The 24,951-nt window shown below is 39.0% G+C and overlaps 2 protein-coding genes across 3 annotated transcripts; one reads left to right on the top strand and one right to left on the bottom strand.

Annotated features, from left to right (window-relative positions):
* Positions 1–417: 417 nt before the first annotated feature.
* On the bottom strand, positions 418–3,358 carry LOC113731357 (uncharacterized). Its single transcript, XM_027256574.2, has one exon. The coding sequence runs from the start codon at positions 3,275–3,277 to the stop codon at positions 1,334–1,336; it is 1,944 nt and encodes a 647-aa protein (XP_027112375.2). The 5' UTR covers positions 3,278–3,358; the 3' UTR covers positions 418–1,333.
* Positions 3,359–3,853: 495 nt separating this feature from the next.
* LOC113731354 (uncharacterized) lies at positions 3,854–23,953 on the top strand. 2 transcript variants are annotated; one of them, XM_072079414.1, is made up of 17 exons: positions 3,854–4,264; positions 5,590–10,513; positions 10,584–10,772; positions 11,726–11,840; positions 12,554–13,607; positions 15,037–15,484; positions 15,712–15,765; positions 15,866–18,707; positions 18,824–18,937; positions 20,370–20,500; positions 21,155–21,247; positions 21,366–21,635; positions 21,731–22,138; positions 22,226–22,346; positions 22,746–22,821; positions 22,898–23,044; positions 23,136–23,953. In XM_072079414.1, exons 1-16 carry the CDS (start codon positions 3,993–3,995, stop codon positions 22,995–22,997), a joined length of 11,211 nt encoding a protein of 3,736 aa, XP_071935515.1. In that variant the 5' UTR covers positions 3,854–3,992; the 3' UTR covers positions 22,998–23,044; positions 23,136–23,953. The 2 variants fall into 2 exon arrangements, with proteins under 2 accessions (XP_071935515.1, XP_071935514.1); XM_072079413.1 differs by having other exon boundaries at positions 20,349–20,500; positions 23,136–23,633.
* The last annotated feature ends 998 nt before the right edge of the window (positions 23,954–24,951 follow it).

The raw sequence follows: 24,951 nt of genomic DNA, 5'->3' as shown, positions 1-24,951 counted from the left end.
TTCGTTTCAAGATCCTGACGGAACATTACCTAAGACCGAGTAATGGTTTATGAAAAATACTTGTGTTCTGTGTCCAGTCCAATTTCAAATGGACTGGAAGATTGAGATTGCTGAAGCAGTAGCGCAATTTCTTCCAACAAAGTTGCACAGATGGTGATGTGAATAAACTAAGCGGGGTTTCTTACAGCAAAAACAGGACGAGTCTGTATCATGCATTATCTGCATGGGTGAACTATGAAATAAATAACGAAAAGAACGCTAGGCATAATAAAAGAGATGTTATTAAACAAAACATTCCATTAAGTAGATGCTTAATTTCATTTCACAAATAAAAAGAGCCAGATCATATCATCAAGCAGATGTTTTAAGGGGATAAAATGAACCAGAAACTGTTCAGGGAGATGGATATTACAAAAATCCCTCAAATCACATCAATACTTGTTCATCAATTAAGTACCAATAGTTTCTTCTTGTTCAACACGAATTCTAACTACAAAATTGATGTCTCCCCGAAAGTATTACAGCACATAAATGACTTACAAAGTACAAATGGAGTGCATCGCCGAGCAAAAGATTGATAAAAAAAAAAAGAATAAAAGAAAAAAATTTATCTACATGATCAGTCCTAAATCATGTTGAGGCAGGCAGAAGTATTCGACTTCATTAAACCTTCCAAATCTACAGGTTGAACATCTAATTCAAAGGTAGCTCTTCAGTCGCATGACTCTTACTCCAAACAAAAAGGTTTCTGCATGCAAGAGTCTCTCACCCGAAGCAAAATGTAGCACCAAATCCTCATATTCAGATCCACTTTAGCAAAGCCTTTGATCAATAAAGTATACATTACTACCTTGATGATGGAAAACCCCCTTCAAATGATTCTCATCCTATTTTCAGTGCCCTGGAAACATCATTTTTGAAAAAGGTTGATAAAGAGTATCTCGCAGCAATGAGATTTCCTCAAAGAACATCAATGTAGCAGGTAGTCTGCTTCACAAGCTCAGATGGGTACATTAGCAAGCACAATGACATTTTTCACTGCTTGCCTTGAAGCATTACTAGAAATAGAGAATCAGCTTCTACATCCTCAACAGAACAGCCTCTTAAGCCTGTAGACACATGTACTGTGACAAAATTCTGAAGGTGCCAGTGTTTTTACTCTATCCACCCTCATGACAGTGTCTTTACTTTTCATGCAGGAGTATAATATATCGAATCCCAAAATAAAGCTATCAAGAAGTAAGCAACACAAGAATTTACACTCCAGCAAGAGCTCATGCCTGATACTGTCAAAATATCTATCCATGCATGGCTTTCCAAGTACTACACATGTCTATGCACAAGATACCTCATCCTGGATACTTTTACCCTTAAAGCTACCTGCATTCCCAATACCTTCTATCAAAGAAATATAAGTGCTGTCATCAGGAGTAATACCTTGACTCACCATTTCCTTGAGGAGTTGTTCAGCAAGATCTCCTTTGCCTTTTTTGCATAATCCTTGTATAAGAGCATTGTAAGTGAGAAGAGTGGGATTGAACCCTAAACTAAACATTTCATCCCGCACTCTGAAGGCATCTTTCACGTCACCTCTCCCACTATACCCACTAATCAGTGTGTTATAGGTGATATGATCAGGTTCAATTCCCTGTTCCTTCATCCTAGCAAAAAGTCCACGTGCTTCTTCCACTTTACCCTCTCTGCAATACCCTCGAATAAGTGTATTATAGGTCACTTCATCAGGGGTGACCTTCATCTTATCCATCTCCTCCAGAAGCAGAAAAGCACGCTCCATGTTTCCATTTGCACAGTGACCATCAATTAACACATTAAACACTATAAGATCTGGTAATACACCTCTTCGTAATATATTTGCATACAAGTCATCTGCCTCCTTCATTCTGTTCCTCTTGCCCAAGACATGAATCAGTGAAGTGTATGTAACTCGGGAAGGTTGAATCCCTTTACTAAACATTTCATCATGAAGACTAAAGGCTTTTTTGGCATTTCCAGCTCTGCAATGCCCATTGATCAGTATATTATATGTAATGGCATCTGGAAGCATCCCTTTTTCTTGCATCTCTTTTAACAAATTATCAGCTTCACCAATTGTACCTTCAAGAAGCAGAGCATGAATTAGCAAATTATAAGTAGATACAGTAGGCATTACTCCTTTCTTGATCATCTCATCTTTATAAGAGAAAGCCCTTTTCAAGTCCCCTTTATTACAATATCCATCAATCAAAGTGTTATATGTCACAGCTGTGGGCGCCAACCCAGCTTCCATCATCTTCACAAAATGTGCAGACGCCTCGTCCACCCTACGCTCCTTACACATGCCACTGATCAGTGATCCATATGTATATGTATCCGGCTCAAGCCCTTTTGATATCATCGACTCAAGAACTTTATTAGCCTCTTCTAGATCCCCTTTCAAGCAGTATCCATGAATTACGGTATTATATGTTACCACGTTCGGCTTGAACCCAAAACCCTCCATTTGCCTAATAAATTCTTTAGCCCTCTTCAACTTCCCTTCTTTGCATAACAAATTGACCATAATATTAAACGTGCGCAAACCAGAATTAATGCTCATTCGAAACATCTCAGCATACACAATCCAGGCCATTTGCGTCCTATTCAACTTAAGGAACAAACTCAAGATATCATTACAAGTCTCAATCTTTGGCAAGACATTCATCCCCTGCATCATTTTAAAGCACTCAAATGCCTCATCACCCTTTTTCAACTCGCACAACGCCCTGATCAACAAATCCAGCAAAATCGAACTCGATATCTTTAATCTCTCTCTAGCACCCACCAATCCATAAAAAATGTCACTAATACTCGCGATCCGAGAACAGATAACTGTCTTGATAAGCTCTGTGGCTTGTTTTGGAGATGGCCTTCGAGAGAGAATTGAAATAGCAAGACAGTAGCATTCCAAGTTGAGGCACTGGGGGCTAAGATATTTTATGAAGTTGAGAATAAGGTCAGGGGACGAGCGGAGACTGAGAAAGGTGCATGAGATTAACTTAGGCGTCAAAGATGAAGATACCTGTTTGATCAAATGCCACTGAGAAGATTTCGCGTAATCTTGAAGAGTTTGAGAGGTGATAGATGACGCGGCTGCTGGAGAGGCGGACAGTGTGGGTTTTCCCAATTTGGAACGAGAAAGCGTGGAATTGTGCCGATGAGCTGCAGGTATTGTGGAGAGCTGAATGAGGTTCGGGTGCTGTAGCCTGAGGAGACACTGAGCTTGGCGTAGTTTTTTCATGGGCGAATGGTCGATTACAATTTGGTAGTGCAAGGAGGAGGAGGAGACGGATTAAACTGTTGATTCTGAGATTTGACCGTGCATTGGTGGAGCTAAAGGAAAGTGGTAATTACAATTGAACCCCTTAGTTTTCACTAAACTATAGGATAGGCTCTAACTTATTACTAAATACTGCCTTTTCCAGTCTTGCTTTGAATTTTTTGCAAGTTGAAAGATTGTGCTTCACAGCCTTCACTTTGGATCCATGGAAATTTATTTATTTTTCATATACATTGATACACTTGAAATTTTTTTTTTTAAATATCCTAAAAACAGGTGAGTTAATTCAAACGGAGCCTTGATTATGATCAAATTGCTCTGAATTTCTTTACATTATCTCATGATAAATAAATGAAAAAGGGGGTTGCAGAGTGGAGAGGGAGAAAGCGGGTTGATTTGTTGAATTAATTTTGTTTCCATCATACCCCGATAAAGTAAGGGAAAGAAAACGAAAAACAAAACTCCAGGGAGAAATCTCGAAGCACTTGCTATTAATGTGTCTGTCTCTTCCGCTGCCTCGTCGGAGACAAGCATGGTACTGCTACTGATGCATGTCAAACTACCTTGCAACTGCCAAACGGCAAACGGTGACGTTAGACAACTGAAGCAATCACTGAAACACCAGAGGAGATGCGAATCTGTGGAACACTGCTGCTGCTGATACTCACGGGAGGAGATGATGCAAGGACTCCACCACCACCAACAACAGCTCGTCGCACTTCTCTCGGCGGCTCTTCCCAAGGACAACGATCCTTCCACTTCTTCAACCACGCCGTCTTCTTCAGCTAACGCAGCCGCTACTTCGTCAATTTCGGAGGAAGAGGAGCCTTCGCGCGTCGCCGCCATAACTTCACTCCACCGCGCCATTCTCTACCCTCCCAACTCCATTCTTGTTACTCACTCCGCCTCTTTCCTCGCCCAAGGCTTCTCTCAACTCCTCACCGACAAGTAACTGCTCTCATTCCTCCTCTATGTCACGTAATTTAGTTTTTCCTTACTGCTAATGGTTGGGAATCAGCTGAACATTGTTTCTAGATTTTACTCAGTATTGCTTGCCTGCTTTTTTACTACATCATTAGCTGTAATATAAATACGGTACATATAAACAAGAGTTCGTGCGGTGTATCATGTGGATTATATGTACTTCTAAGTTCTAACATATCTTGGAGTGTTTTACTTAATTGCAGATAAGAAAAAGGAAAAAAAACACAGATACTGATAGGAAAACAATCAAAAGGAAAAGGATCACATCCATGTCATTTAAGGGTGAACTTTTTAATCTTTCTCTTGTGGTTTATGAGATACTTTTTGATAATACTCATTTCCAAATTTTAATGTAGTTTTCCAATTTTCACGGTGTAGGAGAGGTTAAGACCTCACAACTTATCTGCTTTTATTTACTTTTTTCTTTTGGCTTTCATGCTGGTTAAAGAGGGTTTTTCTTAATCACATACAAGCGAAAAGTCAACAATTGACAAGCAGGCTCAGCAGTTTTTGACTCCTTTGGATTGGATTCAAGTGTCAGCATTTTCTGTTGAATCATAGACGAGAATATACTTGATGTACAAACTATATATTCCGAGATATTGTTTCTTAGCCGGAAAGTTTCTACCAAAATTAAAGGGCTTAAGTTATTTCCAAGCTAGTTAAGTCTAGCATGTAGTCATTGATCTCCACTGTAGTTGCATTTATTATCAAACTAATTCTGATTTGCTTCAAGGAGTGGTTTAAAATCATGAGAGATATGCTTGAAATTAAATTCAGCAACTAGAATCTGCACAATTACAAGTTTCTTGTAAAGGATAGGTATTTGAGGGGAAAGATAAAAGATCCACTGGGCCACCGAAATAAGTTTGTTAATCCATGTTCATGTCAACAGTGGTTGAAAATATATGTGACTAATGATTTGAAACTTTCCATTAAAAATTAGCTGCAGATTTGGCATCAGAGTGTATTCACGTGACTTGTCTTGTTATGTTTCAATAGCTTATGCAATTCATTAAAAAAAAAAATTGAAGTTTATTCCATCTCAATCTATCAAACATTTGTTCTTGGATGGCACAAGAATAGCAATTTGTTATACAACCTACATTCCAGTTGGTTCTGTTGATGGGCCAAGTGCATCACATACCTTGCACTTTAATAGGATGTAATAACTTGTATTCATTGTAATAAAGGGTCTTTAAATTTTGAGTGGATATTGACCAGTTAATGATCAGGATAATATACTTCATTTCTGTTGATTTATCTTTTGCTTTCACTGTGTTGCTTAGATCATATTTGGTACGGCAGTCAGCAGCCACAGCATATGGGGCTTTGTGCTCTGTACTGTGTTCAGTCCCTCTAGCATCAAATGGAAGGCAGAATCATGTTATACTCAGTGGCTTGGTTGACCGGTTCATGGGTTGGGCATTGCCACTGCTTATCAATATAGGAAATGCGACAGCGGAGCTGGCTTTGGAAGCTCTACGAGAATTTCTTAGTGTTGGAGATGTTGGGGCAGTCGAAAGATATGCCTTGCCTGTTCTCAAAGCATGCCAGGAACTTCTCGAAGATGAGAGAACCTCCCTGATTTTACTGCACAGACTTCTTGCTGTTTTAACTATAATTTCTTTAAACTTTTCTAGATGTTTCCAGCCTCACTTTGTTGACATTGTTGATCTGCTCCTTGGGTGGGCAATGGTGCCTGACCTGGCAGAATCAGATCGGAGTGTGATTATGGACAGTTTCTTGCAATTTCAGAAACACTGGGTAAATAACATGCAGTTCTCCTTGGGATTGCTATCAAAGTTTCTAGGAGACATGGATGTGTTACTTCAGGATGGAAGTCCTGGTACTCCACAGCAATTTCAAAGATTACTTGCTTTACTATCTTGCTTTTCTACAGTTTTGAAGTCTGTAGCATCTGGTTTGCTGGAAATGAATATGCTGGGACAGATTACTGAACCTCTTTGCAAAATGGTTCCTCTTTTATTAGGATGTTTATCACAGATTGGAAGGAAATATGGTTGGTCAAAATGGATTCAGGATTCTTGGAAGTGCTTGACTTTGTTAGCAGAAATTTTAGGCGATAGGTTTTCAACATTTTTCCCTATTGCGGTTGATATTTTGTTTCAGAGCTTGGACATGCGGAATACAGTCCAACTCACAAGGACTGTAAATATTACTTCCTTTCAGGTTCATGGGGTTCTTAAAACTAATTTACAGTTGCTGTCGCTTCAAAAGCATGGGCTTCTCCCATCATCTGCTGAAAAGATAATAGGATTTGATGCCCCTATATCTCAATTGCGTCTGCATCCAAATCAGTTAGTAACTGGAAGTGCTGCTGCTACCTATATCTTCTTACTGCAGCATGTTAATGAAGAAGTTGTTGAAAGGACAATCAATTCCTTGATTGAGGAGCTGGATTTGTTGAAGACTATTGTGCTCAAAGAGACATGCGGTGAGGGGTGCATTGGAGATGGAATTACAGCTCAAAAATCTTATTCACGATCAGAATTGTTTGCTTTAATCCATTTTGATTTGAAAGTCTTGTTAACGTGTGTTTCTCCAGGTGGAAGTCGCTATATGAATGTTACAGAAGTTGACACGTTGTATCTTAATAGGTCAAAGAGATTATTATCCTTTTTGGTGGAGAAATTAGATCCTTTTAGCTTACCTATTGAAGCCTATGTAGAACTGCAACTAGCAGTATTGCAGACATTGCAAAGACTGAGTGACGTTGAGTTTCTGACTAGTTGCTCTACAAGAGAACCTGCACTTTCAAAGCCAATGAAGGAGGATAATATTAAAAATCAACATCCAATACTAGTTTTGGAGTATTTGAGAAATTACTCCAATCTCCTTGTTAAAGCTCTTGACACTGCTGCTCCTTTAGCTGTTAAAATAGAAGCCTTAGAATGGATAACTAAATTCTGTAAAAATGTAATCTGTGCATATGAGAATGTGGAGGCAACACATTATCCTTGTGAAGTCTGGGGATATGTAGAGGTCATGCAGAATTTGCTGTTCTCCATTTTGGATTCTGCATCAGACAGAGAACCAAGAGTAAGATCTCTTGTCAAATTGGTTCTAGACATGCTTCTGCAAGCAAAACTTGTCCATCCCTCTCACTTCCTGTACATTGCTGAGACTGTCCTTGAGAAACTTGGGGACCCAGAAAAAGATATAAAAAATGCATTTGGTAGGTTGCTTTGCAATGTTCTGCCTATTACTATATATGTTTTTGGTCTGTATGATTGTAGAATGATTACTTCTTCTAGCAGTGTTATTTGTGGAGTTAAAAACAGGCCTAATTTGTACTGGAAGCAAGTCTTTGCCATAAAGCAACTACCTCATCAACTTCGCTCACAGCAACTTGTTTCCATATTGAGTTACATTTCTCAGAGATGGAAAGTGCCTTTGTCTTCTTGGATTCAACGGTTAATCTGTTCCTGCCGGAACTCGAAAGACCATCCTTTAATACAGTCAGAGGAATTGGTAAACGCTGATGTAAATGGATTGTGGAGGGACGTCAAAGTGGAGAGGGATATTCTTGAAAGAGTCTGCTCTACCAATATTCTTGCAGGTGCCTGGTGGGCTATAAATGAAGCGGCAAGGTGCTGTATTTCTACGAGACTCCGGACCAATCTTGGTGGCCCCACTCAAACTTTTGCTGCATTGGAACGAATGCTTCTGGACATTTCTCATCTGCTACAGCTTGATACTCACCAAAGTGATGGAAATTTGACCATCACCAGCACTTCTTATGCTCATTTGTTGCCAATGAGGCTGTTGCTAGATTTTGTTGAGGCTCTGAAGAAAAATGTGTACAATGCATATGAAGGATCAACAGTTTTGCCCTGTCCATCTAGGCAGAGCTCTTTGTTCTTCCGTGCAAATAAGAAAGTCTGTGAGGAGTGGTTTTCTCGCATATGTGAACCAATGATGAATGCTGGATTGGCACTCCAGTGTCATGATGCTACAATCCAATACTGCACACTGCGTTTACGAGAGCTTAAGAATTTTGTTGCTTCATCTTTCACGGACAATTCAAGAGTCCAGGTGAGTGAAGTTGTCCAGAGTATCAGGGGTAGGTTTGATGGAGAAATTTTGAGGGTTGTACGGCACATGGCATTAGCTCTCTGTAAGAATCATGAATCAGAGGCATTAATTGGTCTACAAAAGTGGACAAGCATGGCATTCTTTCCATTGTTTGCTGAGGACAATCAAAGGTTAAGTGATAGTGAGATTCTAGAACAATTTTCATGGATAACTGGACTAGTATATCAGGCAAAGGGCCAACATGAGAAGGCTGCAGCACATTTTATACATCTGCTACAGACCGATGATTCACTCAGTTCTATGGGTTCTGAAGGAGTACAGTTTGCTATTGCTCGTATTATTGAGAGTTATACTGCAGTTTCTGATTGGAAAGCTTTGGAATCCTGGTTGTTGGAGCTGCAAGCACTACGATCAAAGCATGCAGGAAAGAGCTACTCTGGTGCTCTAACTACTGCAGGAAATGAAATAAACTCCGTCCAAGCATTAGCCCGTTTTGATGAGGGCGATGTTCAGGCATCATGGGCATGCCTTGATTTGACACCAAAAAGTAGCAATGAACTCACACTTGATCCCAAGTTAGCCTTGCAAAGGAGTGAGCAAATGCTTTTGCAGGCAATGCTTTTCCAGAAGGAGGGGAAAGTGGACAAGGTACCTCACGAATTGCAGAAAGCCAAGTCAATACTGGAGGAAACACTATCTGTTCTTCCCCTCGATGGTCTCTCTGATGCTGCACCACATGTCAACCATTTATACTGCATACTGGCATTGGAGGAAAAGTACCAGATGCGGGGCAGCCAAGACAATCATTTAGAGTCATTATTAGGATCATATATTCAAGCAGTTCAGTCCCCGATTAATCGAGTTCATCAAGATTGCAGTTTATGGCTAAAAGTTCTCCGAGTTTACCAAAATACTCAACCAACATCACCTGCGACTCTCAAGCTATGTAATAACTTGTTGAACTTATCTCGCAAGCAAAGAAATTTGGTGTTGGCAAATCGTCTAAGCAACTACCTTAAGGAGAATGTAGCAAATTGCCCTGACACCGACTTTCGTGATTATATCATCTCCAGTTTGCAGTATGAGGACATCCTGTTGATGCACAGTGAAGGCAAGCTTGATGATGCATTTTCCAATATGTGGTCACTTGTACGTCCTAGCATGCTTTCTTCTGCAATTGTTTCTTCTGATTCTTTTGACAATGTCTTGAAGGCAAAGGCATGTTTAAAACTGTCAAATTGGTTGGAACAAAATTATTCAGATCCAAGGTTGAAAGATGTCGTTCTGAAGTTTAGAGAAGATTTTATTAATACTGACACGTTTGACTCTGGCAGAGGGTTTTCTAGCTTTAGAAATGATGCTCTGAGTGCTAAACCTAATATTGATGCTATTACTGAGGAATTTGTGGGTGCTGCAAGGGAGCTATCTACTCGACTCTGCCTTAATATGGGGAAGTCATGGATTTCATATGCCTCTTGGTGTTATGCTCAGGCAAGATCATTTCTTTCTGCAGATAATGAAGCTCTCCTTCATTCTTCTTCCGTTTCATCTGCTTTTCATTCTGAAATCCATCATCAAAGCTTAAGTTTAACCGAGATAGAGCAGCTAAAAGTGAAAGACATTGTCTCAGAGCTCCTACAGAAAAGATCGTTAGAAGTTCTAAATGAGAATATGGAAAATTTTGTTGTCTCAGAATGTTGGCAGAAGGAGAATGTCAAATCTTTGTCTGAGCAAATAACAGATATTCTTGAAGCTACAGCAGGAGCACCTGGAGCTGAAGATCATAGTGGTGAAACCCTTTCTGCTATGCTAAAATCTAAATTGCAGAAGTCCTTAGCCAGTGCAAAGATTGCCCTTGATGATCCAGCAGTAACATCCTTGATTGATGATATAACTGATCTTTGGCGGTCTTTGAGAAGAAGAAGGGTATCCCTCTTTGGTCAAGCAGCTCAAGCTTTCATCAATTACCTTTCGTATTCATCTTCCATGTACTCTGATTGTCAACTATCTGGCCTGCATCACTCAAATCATAAGTCCATGAGCTACACAATGAGGGCAACTTTATACGTCTTAAATATTCTTCTCAACTATGGCGTTGAGTTGGAAGATACTCTTGAACCTGCACTTTCAACTGTTCCTTTGCTACCATGGCAGGTGAGTTACGCTTTTAGGATGTCATACCAATGTTGGTGGATGATTTTCTAATAATTATTTTTTTTTGAAGGAGATAACACCTCAACTATTTGCACGATTAAGTTGTCATCCAGAACAAGTAGTTAGGAGACAGCTAGAAACTTTACTGGTCAAGCTGTCAAAACTATCTCCTTGGTCTATTGTGTACCCTGCTCTAGTTGATGCAAACACCCAAGAGAAGGAAATTCCTGAGGAGCTTCAAAAGATACTGGCTTGTTTGGTAAAGCAAAATTTTCCTTCTCTGACAAGAGTTCTCTTTCCTGCTCTTTCTTTCGTTTAGTTGTTAAAAAATATTTGGACAGTAGTAGTGGTGATGTTCATCTCGTATTGCTTTGTCATTATTCTATGCTAGGATAGTCTGGTTAAGAAGTTTAAACTGGGTGCACAGCTCTGGAATTGGAGCTTTATCTGCATAGAGAATTTTTGGTTAAGGAAAATTGTAAAGACCAACTCTTCCTCTAAAACTCCAGTCAGTTGTGTCTTTTGGCGTCTGATTTTGCTGAAATTAGTGTCCATCCCCTGATTATTTTTAGTAGAGAGCTGAATGTTCCCCTTGTCATTGCATCGATTTTGCTCAACAGCGAGTCTGGTTTTCTCTTTGATGCATATTCTGTGAATATTTTTAGTTAGTGATTAAACATTTGTTATATCTGCTTGGGTATATTCAGGATATGAGAAAAAGAGAAGAAATAAAGAACTGAATTACAGAAGTTGTGTTGAGTGCAATGCTGCTTATTCCTCAAAAGTTTAGTTCAGAGTAGGTTTGTGATAAATGGGAGTCTGTTCTAGATACACAGATCTGAGAAATTGGTTCTGGTTCTGGACCCAATCAGATACGTGGATTTTGAGTCTTTCACTACAGTGATGCCAAATAGGTCTAAACAATAATGATGATCTTCAAGGCAGAAGTATAGAGCAATTTTTATTGCTTGTATAATTGGACCGGTCATTTGGAAACCTACCTTATTAGGTTCTTCCCCCTTTTATATTTTCTTTGTTGGATTACTCTTCCGAAGTACTACCACAAGATAGATAGTCCTCTGTTGCAGAAACTGTAGAGCTGTTTGTTTACAATGATTTATTATTTACTTGACCCGCAAAACGAAAAAAAAACTGTTATCTGTTTATAAGTTCAACACTAGCAGTTTATTCTTATGTGTTGATCACATGCAGTATAAGCTCTATCCAAGCCTAGTTCAGGATGCCCAGCTGATCATTAAAGAACTTGAAAATGTTACTGTCTTTTGGGAGGAACTTTGGCTAAGCACGCTTCAGGATCTTCATGCAGGTAATATTTACCAGACCAGCCTTTTTTTTTCTTGGGTTTTACTACCTTTAGGTGAAATCATCTGTGCTTGATAATCTGCTATCAACAGTGAGACGAGGTTCGGTTTAATTTTAAACTTACAAATGTGGGGGACGTGAACAACTGTTCTAGTGTCAATGTCCCATAATGTATGACCAAAATCGTGAGTGTTCAATTGAAGATTGTCTCATTTGTTATAAGCCTTCCAAACTCCCTGTACTCGATCTGCAGTGTCATTATGCTCATGGCTTCGTAGCATTCTTCTTTAATTGTTACTTTCCATTGCCTCTTCATTTTGAGTCTGGTGCACATGTCACAGTTTGTGTCTGGCTAAAGTTCTATATCAGAAGCTTGTGCTGTACCAGATAAATATCTGACTCCTTGTTGATTGGTTGTGATTTGTCTAGTGGAATGCGTGCTGTTAATATATTTAATGTGCTTCCAGTTTTTTATTCTTTAAGGGCTATACTGCTAGAACTAGAATTGGGTTGGGACTAGACCAGGTATTTGTAAACCCTCTACAACATTAACATCCACAAAATTTTCTTTGCAACTTGCTGGCTGAAGGTACACGGTTTGTTTTTGCTGTCTCTCTCTTCCCTCTTAGGCAAATAATTTATATACATATGAATTTCCTCGTAAATCTTCTACCTTCATCCTGTCATGCTAACCAAGGTGAATGCAAACTCTGCTAGATGTGATGAGGCGCATAAGTTTGCTGAAAGAGGAAGCTACACGAATTGCAGAGAATGTGACTCTAAGTCATGGGGAGAAGAACAAAATAAATTCTGCAAAATACTCAGCCATGATGGCTCCAGTTGCTGTAGTCTTGGAGCGTCGATTAGCTTCTACTTCTAGGAAACCTGAAACACCTCATGAGATGTGGTTTCATGAAGAGTATGGAGGTCAACTTAAATCAGCCATCTTAAATTTTAAGACTCCTCCTGCATCTGCAGCAGCTCTTGGTGATGTGTGGCGACCATTTGAGAATATTGCTGCTTCCTTGTCTTATCAAAGAAAGTCATCAGTATCTCTTGGAGATGTTGCACCACAACTGGCCCAGCTGTCCTCATCTGAAGCTCCCATTCCTGGGCTTGAGAAGCAAATAATAGCATCTGATACCGAAAGGAACCTCAGTACTGGCGTTAATGGGATTGTCACAGTCGCCTCTTTTTCTATGCAAGTAAATATTTTACCAACCAAGACCAAACCTAAAAAACTAAGTATTGTGGGCTCTAATGGTCAGAAGTACACCTATCTCTTGAAAGGCCGAGAAGACCTACGTCTTGATGCTCGAATTATGCAGCTATTGCAAGTTGTAAATGGTTTTCTTCATTCACATTCTGTGACTCGTGGTCAATCTCTTGGGATTCGCTACTATTCTGTGACACCAATAAGTGGTCGAGCTGGCCTCATCCAGTGGGTGGATAATGTAATAAGCATTTACAGTCTCTTTAAATCATGGCAAAATCACGTCCAGCAGGGACAACTTTCAGCATTGGGTGCTGGTAATACCAATGATGCCGTACCTCCAGCTGTTCCCCGACCAATTGACATGTTCTATGGCAAAATAATACCCGCACTTAAAGAGAAAGGCATAAGACGGGTAATTTCAAGAAGGGACTGGCCCCATGAAGTCAAGCGAAAAGTTCTTTTGGATCTAATGGAGGAGGCTCCTAAGCAACTTCTTCATCAGGAGCTGTGGTGTGCCAGCGAAGGCTTTAAAGCCTTTAGCTCAAAATTGAAGAGGTGCCCCGTTATATCTTCCATCATTTTGTGTTTTTATGACCTATATTTACTTATTTAAACTTGAAAATTATATTTGAGTTCGAAGATTTTATCTCACGATCTATTAGTGATGTTACTATATTCATGCACTAATGGCTTAGAAAACTTGGCTTTTTTTTTTTTTGTGGGTAAGCTCGGAAAGCTTGTATTTGTTAGAAGTCATTGGTTGTGTACTAGTTTTTGGAAGCTGTTGGTTCTATGTCACCATAGCTTCTATATAATAATGCAAGTTGTCATGTCTTGTGTGTGTGGATAAATAAGTTGAGCAATTTTCTTTGCAATATCCTCATAGGAGACAGAGGACCGGCCATTTGGCCTGAAGCCGTAATAACCAGAGACCCAATATTTTTGTTATGTTCATATTGTTTTGATAATGAATGGCATGTAGGAGTTATTAAATGTATTTCTATATCTGTGGACAGTGTTAACCAATTTCTGCATGCCTAAGTAAAAGATTGCGCTGTAAGTTGTGTGGTGCTGATGATCAAAACGTGTAAGTTGTGGTAGATTGAACTGTGATTAACCAAATATGTCTGCATCTGTCAATGACTTGCTTTGAACTTCTAGTTGCTCTTTTTTGTTTTCCTTTTTTTATCTGTTTCTTTTTTGATAGAGGGGCATGGATTCTTTGGCTGAATTGCTTGGCCTTTTTCTTTATCTTTGACCTTTTATTTTGTGTTGATTTTTCAACGCATTGTGTAAACTGTATGCTTTTGATTCTGGAATGTGCTTATTCATTACTGTTGGCTTTTTAAAGTCCACTAGATCATCCATCCAAAAGGTTGACTTGGTTTTTGTCTGGTATACGGTTTGCCTGTCAGATACTGTAGAAGAAATGATAAGAAGGGAACCCTGAAGTGTTCAACAGGCATAGGAAGTTATGTGATTCATTCGCAGCACTTCTATCTCGACTATTGCTGATTATTGCAATGAATATTATGGTTGTATAAGACATATTTAGCTAAATAAGTACTAGATGGCGTACAGGATATGAGATTTAACATCTTCCTAGGGTATTTGCTTCAGATACTGTTTGCTTCCTTGTATTCTCACAAGTTTAGATCACTAAATTAATGCGTTGTTCATGCCGCATCACCACATCTAAGGTGTTTTGCTTTTGGTGAAAGGGTCCAAAGTGTGAGAAATAGTGCTGACTGAGGACTTAAATTTTGTTGGAACGATGCTTGCTGACAGTATCTGACTACCCAATGCTCCTCTCTAGTAAAAAGAGTTCTTTCATGAAGATGATGTTCAATTGCTTGTTATACGGTTGCCGTGGGAAATGGATTGATCTGCAGCAGTTGGTGGATAATTAGATAAATTTTTGTTTCATGTGAAATAATTGTGGACAATCAACTTTTGTTCATTTATTTAATTCCTTTCCTTGTAGGTTCTCTGGCAGTGTAGCCACCATGAGCATTGTTGGCCACATTCTAGGACTGGGTGACCGGCATTTGGATAATATTCCTATTGATTTTTCTACTGGAGAAATCTTGCACATTGATTACAATGTGTGTTTTGATAAAGGCCAGCGACTAAAAATTCCTGAGATTGTACCATTTCGCTTGACTCAGACAATTGAAGCAGCTCTAGGTTTAACTGGGATTGAAGGCGCTTTTAGAGCAAGCTGTGAAGCAGTTCTTGGTGTTCTGAAGAAGAATAAGGATATCATCTTGATGTTGCTTGAAGTTTTTGTTTGGGATCCACTTGTGGAATGGACACGTGGAGATTTTCATGATGATGCAGCAATTGTTGGTGAGGAGAGAAAAGGCATGGAGCTTGCAGTGAGCCTGAGTTTGTTTGCATCACGTATGCAAGAAATTCGGGTTCCATTGCAGGTACTGATGTTTTTAGAGTTGTTATTATCAGTGTCATGCCTAACTTTGAGTATTGCATAATTTTCTGTCCAATAGAACTATGGCATCTCTAAATACACTACAGGAGTGATTTTGTTTCATATCATGCTCTTTGAGGTGCAGTTGCTATCTCTTTTTACAAGAATTGATGCAGTGGTTCACTGTGTATTTATATTTATTTGCATGACTGTTCTTTTGATTTTGGTTAGGAGCATCACAATCTTCTCCTAGCTGTCTTACCTGCTATTGAATCTTCCCTTGAGGTATATAATCTCCCTCCCTCCCTCTCACTCTCTTATTTTCCTTTAAGTTTCCCTTACTTGGTCTTTTTTACCCTTGAAATTTTTGTCAATGTATGTCCAGAGATTTGTAAGCATCTTAAATCAGTATGAGATTGTCTCTGCTTTATTTCATCGGGTTGACCAAGAGAGGTCCAATCTTGCTCTCCATGAAACATCAGCCAAGTCTATTGTTGCTGAAGCATCTTGCAACTCCGAAACGATCCATGCTGCATTGGAAATACAGGCTCGGGAATTTGCCCAAGCGCAGGCTGCAGTGATGGAGAAAGCTGAAGAGGCAACAAGTTGGATTGAAGAGCATGGAAGGATACTTGATGCATTGAGAAGTCGGTCAATACCAGAAATTGAAGCGATTAGGCTAACTGGTGCTGAAGAATCTTTATCTCTGACATCTGCTGTTCTTCAGGCTGGGGTTCCATTGACCATTGTTCCTGAACCCACGCAAGTTCAGTGCTATGAGATAGATAGGGAAGTTTCTCTATTAGTGGCTGAGCTGGATCATGGACTTTCTTCTGCAGTTACAACACTCCAAACGTATGCACTGGCTCTGCAGCGGATCCTACCATTGAATTATCTGACTACCAGCCCAGTACATGGTTGGGCACAAGTTCTGCAGCTTTCAATGAGTACGCTCTCCTCTGATGTTCTCTCCGTTTCTAGGAGACAGGCTTCTGAGCTCATTGCAAAGTTACATGGGAATTGGTTCAATTCTGCTCAGAGTAGCTACGATGAACTTTGTTTTAAGGTGGGAGAATATGCAGTAGAAATAGAGAAAATGGAAAAAGAGTGCACAGAACTTCTGGACTCCATTGGTCCAGAGACTGAATCAGAAGCTAAGGATTGTCTCTTGTCTACTTTCATGAACTATATGCGGTCTTCCAGGTCTGAGGAGAAAGCAGATGCATTTGCTTTGGGAACAGTAAATGTTGATGTTCCTGAGGATCCTAGATCTCAGGGAGATATTGAAGAGAAGAAGGAAAATGTTCGGACTATCCTAAATTATGCTGCCATTACTTTGTATAATGATGTCAAGAAGGCAATAGTTAATAACTTGAATGGTTCCATTTGGGGAAATTCAGATGACAGACCAGAGTCTGATCTTGGAAATATTTTCAATTACTTGGAAGAGCAAATACAAAAATGCTTACTTGTAGCAGGGTTTCTTAATGAAGTCAATCAACATATGGATGGGGATTCAAGAGGTAATGTAGATGGAGACCGTGTTAACTGCTTGTCTCGAGACAACTGGGCTTCAATGTTTCAGACCAGCCTGCTTTCCTGCAAGCGGTTTGCTAGCCAAATGATTGAAGTTGTTCTACCTGATGTAATAAGGAGTGTTGTTTCATTCAACTCAGAAGTAATGGATGTGTTTGGATCACTCTCACAAATCAAGGGATCCATTGATACATCTCTGGAGCAACTTGTAGAGGTTGAACAAGAGAGGGTTTCGTTGGTTGAACTTGAGCAGAATTACTTTGTTAAGGTTGGTCTCATCACTGAGCAACAGTTGGCTCTTGAAGAAGCTGCCGTCAAGGGCAGAGATCATTTGTCTTGGGAAGAAGCTGAGGAGCTTGCCTCCCAAGAAGAAGCTTGCAGAGCACAGCTGGATAAGCTTCATCAGACATGGAACCAGAAGGACTTCCGTACTAGTTCTCTTATAAAGAAAGAGGCAAATATTTTAAGTGCTTTGATGACATCTGAACATCTTTTGCAATCTCAAATCAGAACTGATCAGCAGAGAGAGCCGCATGTTTCAAGAAGCAAAGCTCTTCTCGCTGCACTAATGGAGCCCTTCTCTGAGTTGGAATCAGTTGATCAAGCTTTGGCTTCATTTGATAAATTAGCAGCATCTGGCTCAAGTAGAAATTCTCACCTTGAAGATTTGGTCAATTCGGGACCAATATCTGATTATGTATGGAAGTTTTCAGGCGTGCTAAGTAGTCATGCCTTCTTTATTTGGAAGGTCTCTCTTGTTGACTCTTTTCTTGATTCCTGCACACATGATGTATCTTCATTTGTTGATCAGAATTTGGGATTTGATCAACTAGTAAATGCAGTCAGGCAGAAAATTGAAGCGCGAATTCAAGAACATATTAAGCATTATTTAAGAGAACGTGTTGCTCCTATCTTATTGGTAAGATTAGACACGGAGTGTGAGTCCTTGAAGCATATGAATGAGACAGGAAGGGACCTTCAATTTGATCCGGTGAGAGATGTTGGGGCAGTAAAAAGAGTCCAAGTCATGCTTGAAAAGTACTGCAGTGCTCATGAAACTGTCAGAGCAGCAAGATCGGCTGCCTCCATCATGGAAAGGCAGGTTAATGAATTAAAAGAGGCTCTTCTAAAGGCCAGCCTTGAAATTGTTCAAATGGAATGGATGCATGATATTACCCTAAACCCTTTGCAGCATAACAGGCTTATCTCCCATAAGTTTCTTGCAAGTCAGGATAACTTACTTCCAGTTATTTTAAACATTAGCAGACCTAAGTTGGTGGAAAGTTTACAATCATCCATTGCAAGAATAGCTAGATCACTTGAGAGCTTGCAAGCTTGTGAGCAAACTTCTGTCACAGCTGAAGGGCAGCTTGAGAGAGCAATGGTCTGGGCTTGTGGTGGTCCAAGTTCTAGTGCAACTGGAAATAGTTTGACTAGGAATTCAGGGATACCGCCTGAATTCCATGATCATCTAATGAGACGGAGGCAGTTGTTATGGGAAGCTAGAGAAAAGGCATCAGAGATAATGAAAATTTGCATTTTAATATTGGAGTTTGAAGCATCAAGAGATGGGATATTTCGAAATTCAGAAGAGCTCTATCCTTTGAGGACTGTTTCTGATGGCAGGACCTGGCAGCAAGCTTACTTGAATGTTCTGACCAAACTGGACATTACTTATCATTCCTTTACACGTGAGGACAAACATTTACTTTATTCATTGGATGAATGATAAAATTGGTTTTTATTGTTGGTTTTATACGCTCTTCTTTCTTTGTTGATGAATGTATGGAAAGCTTTCCTCTTTCAGGTACTGAACAGGAATGGAAGTTTGCTCAGAGCAATATGGAAGCTGCTTCTAGTGGTCTATTTTCTGCAAGTAATGAACTTTGCGTCGCCTCTGTTAAAGTGAAATCAGCGTCAGGTAATCTGGTTTTCAGATGTGAACTCTTAATCCATTATTTCTTTATTTGCCATGAATTTGTGAACTCTTTTGTACGATAATTTTTTTATAGTTTTAGGTTGATAAATTTTAATGTGTGAACTTTTTATTACCACAAGGAATTGCATTCAAAAATTGGTTTTCGCTTTTAAGGAAGATCGTATTGATCGATGATTAGTCTGAGATTACATGGGAGAGAAATATTAGAAAGGATGGGCATTGAGTGAATGGGGATCTCAAGATGGGAAAGAGCGTAAGCACCAGCTATCCGAGCAAAAACCAAACCCAACTTAACATTCCATGAAATCTGCTAGTTAAATTACATCTGACTAATTTTCAGGATAGTTTTCCCATATATGATCTCTGGTTCTAAATACCGCACTTGATGCCTGAACACCATCTTTCAAGAGGTTAGCCAGTAAAATTGCCCCTTTTAGATTTCTTATTTGGTCAAATAGCATACCAATATTTCTTATGTGGTCATATAGAATACCGAAAAATAGAAAAAGGCTGAAGAGACCTGTCCAGAACTTGAATTCTAACTCCCATTTTGTCCATAATGAGTTTGGATCAGGAAATTACTGATGAACATGAAAGAAACAGTTTTTACTTTGACCTGCTTCACCTTGAAATGAAACCAAAAAGAGGGATATGGAGAATATGAATTACCAAATGATTATGTACCTAGTAGGCCATTTAAATTAAGTAAAAAGGATTTTCCCATAGTTGTTGGCAACAACTTTCAATAATTATTGATTCTAAATTACTTTGATAAGTTATCAATTGAATCATTCTGGAACTTACAAATTGCCATTAATGAGTGAAAATGCTGATAGTTCCCAGTCTCCAAACTTTGCTTGATTGATTTACTGACTAAATCATCAACAAGATTGTAGTGGCCATATATGTCTGTGTTGTGAGCCCATGTTAAGTTAGTCATACGAGAGAAATTGAATTTGACTTCCAAAAATTTATGTCGAACTATATATCCCCAGCCCAGATTAAGGACCATGTGCAAGGTTTATTGGTAAATGAAAAGGACTAGTTTATTTTTGCTAATTTATCTTTCACTAAAAAATGAGAAACAGAAATTTTGGTGACAATACGGGTATGTGCATGTTTAGTATGTCCCTTTACAGAATTATTTGGTTTATCTTGTTCTTTGTCGGCATTGGAGAAGTGTAATTATCCGTGATAGGTGAAGCTTGTCCTTTTAAGTTACTGATTGACTGCTTCCATCGAGTTACAAGATGCTCAGAAAACAACCATCTTAGAGCAGAGAGCAGATGCATTCTTGTAATTCAAAATAGCAAGAAATTTAAAAATTAAAAAAAATAGAGTTAAAACTTGAGTATAGATAAATATGAAGTCCTCTCTATATGCACAACTTTAGGATCTGCCTATTGTTGTGCAGGTGATTTGCAGAGCACACTACTTGCAATGCGGGATTCTGCTTATGAAGCCAGTGTAGCACTCTCAGCTTTTGCGGGCATTACCAAAGGCCATACAACTTTGACTTCAGAATGTGGTTCTATGCTTGAGGAGGTATGTTGCATTCATCAGTTGGTCTAAGTTTGAGTCATTCATCACTTGGTTCAATACTTCAGAATTTGGTTCCATGCTTGAGGCATCTTGGAAATTGGCTTTTGATGTGTGCTTTTTGCTTTAGAACTTAGTCTGAACCTTTACTGCTCCTTATTATGTCTGTACTTGAACTCTTGCCACATAGCTATAATGGTAGTTAAATTAATTGTGATACTTTCTTTTGCTTTAAACCATTGCAAATTTCCACTTTGGATAGCTCGTATATGTGCTTTTTGGCTGTGCTGTCTCGATGAGAAATTGTTTAACTTCATGTCCTAGACTTGACTGTGGAGAAATATGCATTTATTATTGCCTTACCAATAAAATCATCTTCAATCCCATTATCTTCTTGAATATTCCTCTGCACTGATTTACCCTGTGGTGATGATAAGCCTTATCATCCCTTGTTTGTATAACTTCTACTCATAAAAGTAATTTGTGCTTAAATTAAACTTTATTGTTATTTAAACCTATTCTTCAATGAATGTAACAAGTAGCTTATTTTGTGGGAGGTACAAGTATCAGAAAGTTGTCCAAAGGTCATCGCCTTTTTAAGGCCTTAAACATAAACATTGCTCAGTACTTATTTTTGGCGAACTCCTCCATTTTCTATAGGTCCTGGCAATAACAGAAGGTCTACATGATGTTCACAGCTTGGGAAAGGAGGCTGCTGCCTTACACTTCTCTCTTATGGAAGATCTTTCTAAGGTCTTCATGTTCCTTTGTTCAATTTATTCAGTTTCCTTTGTTCAGTTTGAAGTCATAATTTCAAGGTTCTTTGCAGTGAAATTTGTCTTCATTTCTAAATGAGTCACATTCTATACAGGTGAATGCTATTTTGCTGCCGCTTGAATCTCTGTTGTCTAAGGATGTTGCTGCTATGACTGATGCTATGGGCAAGGAGCAAGAAACGCAGATGGAAATATCCCCAATTCATGGTCAAGCTATATTCCAGTCTTATTATATAAGAACCACGGAGGCTTGTCAAGCATTTAAGCCTTTGGTACCACCTCTCACATCCTCTGTGAAGGGGTTATATTCCATGTTGACCAGGCTAGCACGTACTGCAAGTCTTCATGCAGGAAATCTTCACAAAGTAATCTAAAATATATATTGCCCATAGAATTTCGTTTCCAAACCCCAAAGTAACTGCTCCTAGCAGACAAATTCACTATCCATTTTTTTTTTCAGGCTCTTGAAGGATTGGGGGACAGCCAAGAGGAAAGGCCGCCGGACAATAATTTGTCTAGCCAAGGTTTAGCCGGTGATATCACTGCATATCATAATGATGAGAGTGAGATTTTCTCCAAATCTTATCCTGAAAATTATCATGATCTTCTTCGTCTGAATGACCTGTCATTGCAAGAGAAAAGCTGGATATCTCCTCCTGAAACTATCTTGAGCGGAAGCTTGGATTCTGGTGTTACATTAGCTGAAGTTAGTCTTCCAGATAGCTCCAATGGTTCAGATGTGACCGAACCACTTTTGTATGATACTAGTAACAGAGAGGCGAGAGAGTTTTCAAACCAATTTTGCTTAAATGAGGCTGTTCCTCATGAGAAATCATTTCCTACTCAATCAGGCTCAGTAAGCATTCAGGTATATAATTGTGATTTAAGGTTAAAAGTGCTTGCCTTAAAAATTATATGCATGCCAACCTCATAATACTACCGTTTTCTGAGTCAGGTAAGTTCCCAAGGAAAGTCGGTGCTTAGAAAGGAAGCTTCCTTGTCAAACGAAGACAAGGTGGGGGGAACACATGACACTTCATTTATTTCTACAGAAGCTGGAACTCGAGCTACCAGGGGTAAGATAACTAATAAAAACTCTATTTAAGGTTCTGGGTCTTTTGTGGTGGTAAGAGACCTACTATAAAATGTTTCTATAGTTTTGGAGGTAATTACCTCACTTCGATGCAATCTGACATGGTTTGAATTGCTAGAGCAGCTGTTGTGCATTATCTGCGGTTCCTTTTCAGAACTATAGCAGCTTTTTGATATTGCAAATGTATTTATTTTTTTAATTTGAGAAATTAGGGTGCAGAGCTTATGGAAACTTAAAATCGTGGTGCATGCCTTTTTGGCTTCTTGTGGTTTTCCCCTTGCTCTAATACTGTGATACGGGATCTTCATTTTTTTTTTTTTTGGATTATTAGATAATGAAAATAGCATGCTTCTTATGCTGTTTGTAACGTTTGAGCTTGTAGGCAAAAATGCTTATGCAATGTCAATACTAAGGCGAGTAGAGATGAAACTTGATGGTCAGGATATCGCAAATAACAGGTATGTGCGTGCCATGGCTTTTTCGCCAGGTATCTTATTATTGGATCTATTAATAGTTTTTTGCCCCCATTCACAGAGATATTAGTATTGCTGAACAAGTTGATTTTCTGCTCAAACAAGCAACAAGTGTGGACAATTTATGCAATATGTATGAAGGTTGGACACCATGGATTTGAGCTTTTGAAGAGGATGATTTTCTATGAACCTCTTCCTTCAGAATTTGGTAAGAGATGTTCCATGTGTATCTGGATTTGTGCTGCTCTTCGACTTCTCAATGCAAGAACTGAAACTGTGATCCACTGCCTTGGGTGCAGCTATTGCCATGGCACGTCATGTTTCTTCAAATCATAATCCCTATTTTGAGTTGCAAAAGATGGAAGGCACCATGGTTTGCGCATGAATGTGCCTGAGGGATACTGAGGTGCAAAGGATTTTTGGCATGAGGTTCTAAAGAGATCTGCTTTCTCACCAGTCCCTTGAGCTCGTCCTCAGTGTACGTTTCCTGGCTGTGCGTGGATTGTTTTAAATGACAAAAGATCTCATTGAAGGGCTGGTGGCAGGTTATTGCAGCAGGCAGCTGCCCCGTTTAAATTGATAAATGTATTACAGCTCAGATGTGAGTACTTGCACCTGTTACACAAGCTTGGGCTTCTTAGTTGATCAGTGCCTTGTAAAAGCGGCAATCAGGATTTGCAGATTCTCAATGCTGGCTCCCTAGGGTGCTATCCTCAACAGCACTCGTGTTTACTGCTGAACCCGATCAAAGAGCAACTTAATGCGCTGGAACTTGGGAAGTTAAGCTGATTGGCAAATTGGACTAGAGTTTCTGTTGCCATGCTTTAAGGATGTTGGTCCAGCTAAATGCTTTATATCACTGTGACACATGCTGCATCAGCACATGAACCATCTGGTTGATGACCAACAGAGTTGCGCCTTCGCTCCTGACTTGTGATGTCACGTATTGAATTTTTAACTACTGTCCGCATTTTAAATATATTTGAGGATCTCTAGCCGTCTTTACCTTTATCCTGACATTTTTATTCATTTTTCTCTATTGCAGAAATTCTTTATTCGGTTAAGCTCTACTTTTCCTGCTATTTTACAGTACAATGAAAAGGACGAATGTTGCTGACTTGCTTCCTTTATTTTCAGTGCATCAAATTCCAACACAAGGGATTCACGTGCCAGAAAAAGTTACACTTACTTCAATTCCTCAGTCTTATTAGTATATGAGTTTGTCTCACCTTTATGAGGAAGCGGTACAGGTTTCAAACGTTGCAAGGGAAAAGGAAAAAAAGTGAGGGTTTGAAATTTAAACTAGGAATTTCGTAATTACTTAACTATCGTCCTTATCATCTAAGTTGGGCCTTAAGGTCCGATAAATTGGTCTTAAGAATGCATTCAAATTCTTCTTGTGCGTCGCTAATAATTATATTTGACTTATTTTATTTCTCCCCGTACCTTTCTAGTACGGCTATTCCCAGGAAAAGTCTTCGTGGGTTGTCATTGATATAAGACGGAGTAGAAGTTAGACTTCGTGGGTTGTTATTGAATAGGAGATTATTTGGGATAATATTTTGAATTAAAAATATTATAACATTTTTTGAACGTGATTATTTGAAATAAAATAGTAATTGAAAAATATGTTTATGATACAAACACATAAATTTGTATAAATAATTTGCTATCCAAACACATTCAGAGATTGAATGTTGTGGGATCTTGTTATACATGATAAAGATTAAAACAAGCAAATCATTCTTTATAGTTTGTATGTGTATGTAAATTAATTGTAGTGTTATTAAATTTTTGAGCTTAGTAGTTTAAACTTGTGTTCGAAACTGATCTCTTTTGGATAATAACAGGCATAAGGCGTCCAAGTTAGATTGTATGGTACAGTTAATGGTGATAATGTGTTCGATTTGAAATTGAGTGGATGAGATTGAATTGGGAACCCAATTTCATGAAGTGCCGAATTTTAATATATTTTTGCACGTTGTTATCTTGGTGTTTAAACATTTGTTTTACTAGTGTCTCTATATGCTGTGTTGCTGTTTACACTACACCATACAATTGGCATTGGTGATGATAGAATCTATTGATCCCCTCCAAGAATTACTTGAATGTCAG

Source organism: Coffea arabica, chromosome 2e, assembly GCF_036785885.1.
Source record: "Coffea arabica cultivar ET-39 chromosome 2e, Coffea Arabica ET-39 HiFi, whole genome shotgun sequence".
Classification (NCBI taxonomy): Eukaryota; Viridiplantae; Streptophyta; class Magnoliopsida; order Gentianales; family Rubiaceae; genus Coffea; species Coffea arabica.
Note: the sequence above shows the minus strand (reverse complement) of the source record. Positions and strands in the feature narration are given on the sequence as shown.

Excerpts from the sequence above, each read along its gene's own strand:
- LOC113731357 (XM_027256574.2), bottom strand. The coding sequence starts at position 3,277 with ATGAAAAAACTACGCCAAGCTCAGTGTCTCCTCAGGCTACAGCACCCG.
- LOC113731354 (XM_072079413.1), top strand. The coding sequence starts at position 3,993 with ATGATGCAAGGACTCCACCACCACCAACAACAGCTCGTCGCACTTCTC. Across the intron at positions 21,248-21,365 it reads TTATGGAAGATCTTTCTAAG|GTGAATGCTATTTTGCTGCC; the intron begins GTCTTCATGTTC and ends CATTCTATACAG. Across the intron at positions 22,347-22,745 it reads TGGAACTCGAGCTACCAGGG|GCAAAAATGCTTATGCAATG; the intron begins GTAAGATAACTA and ends TTGAGCTTGTAG.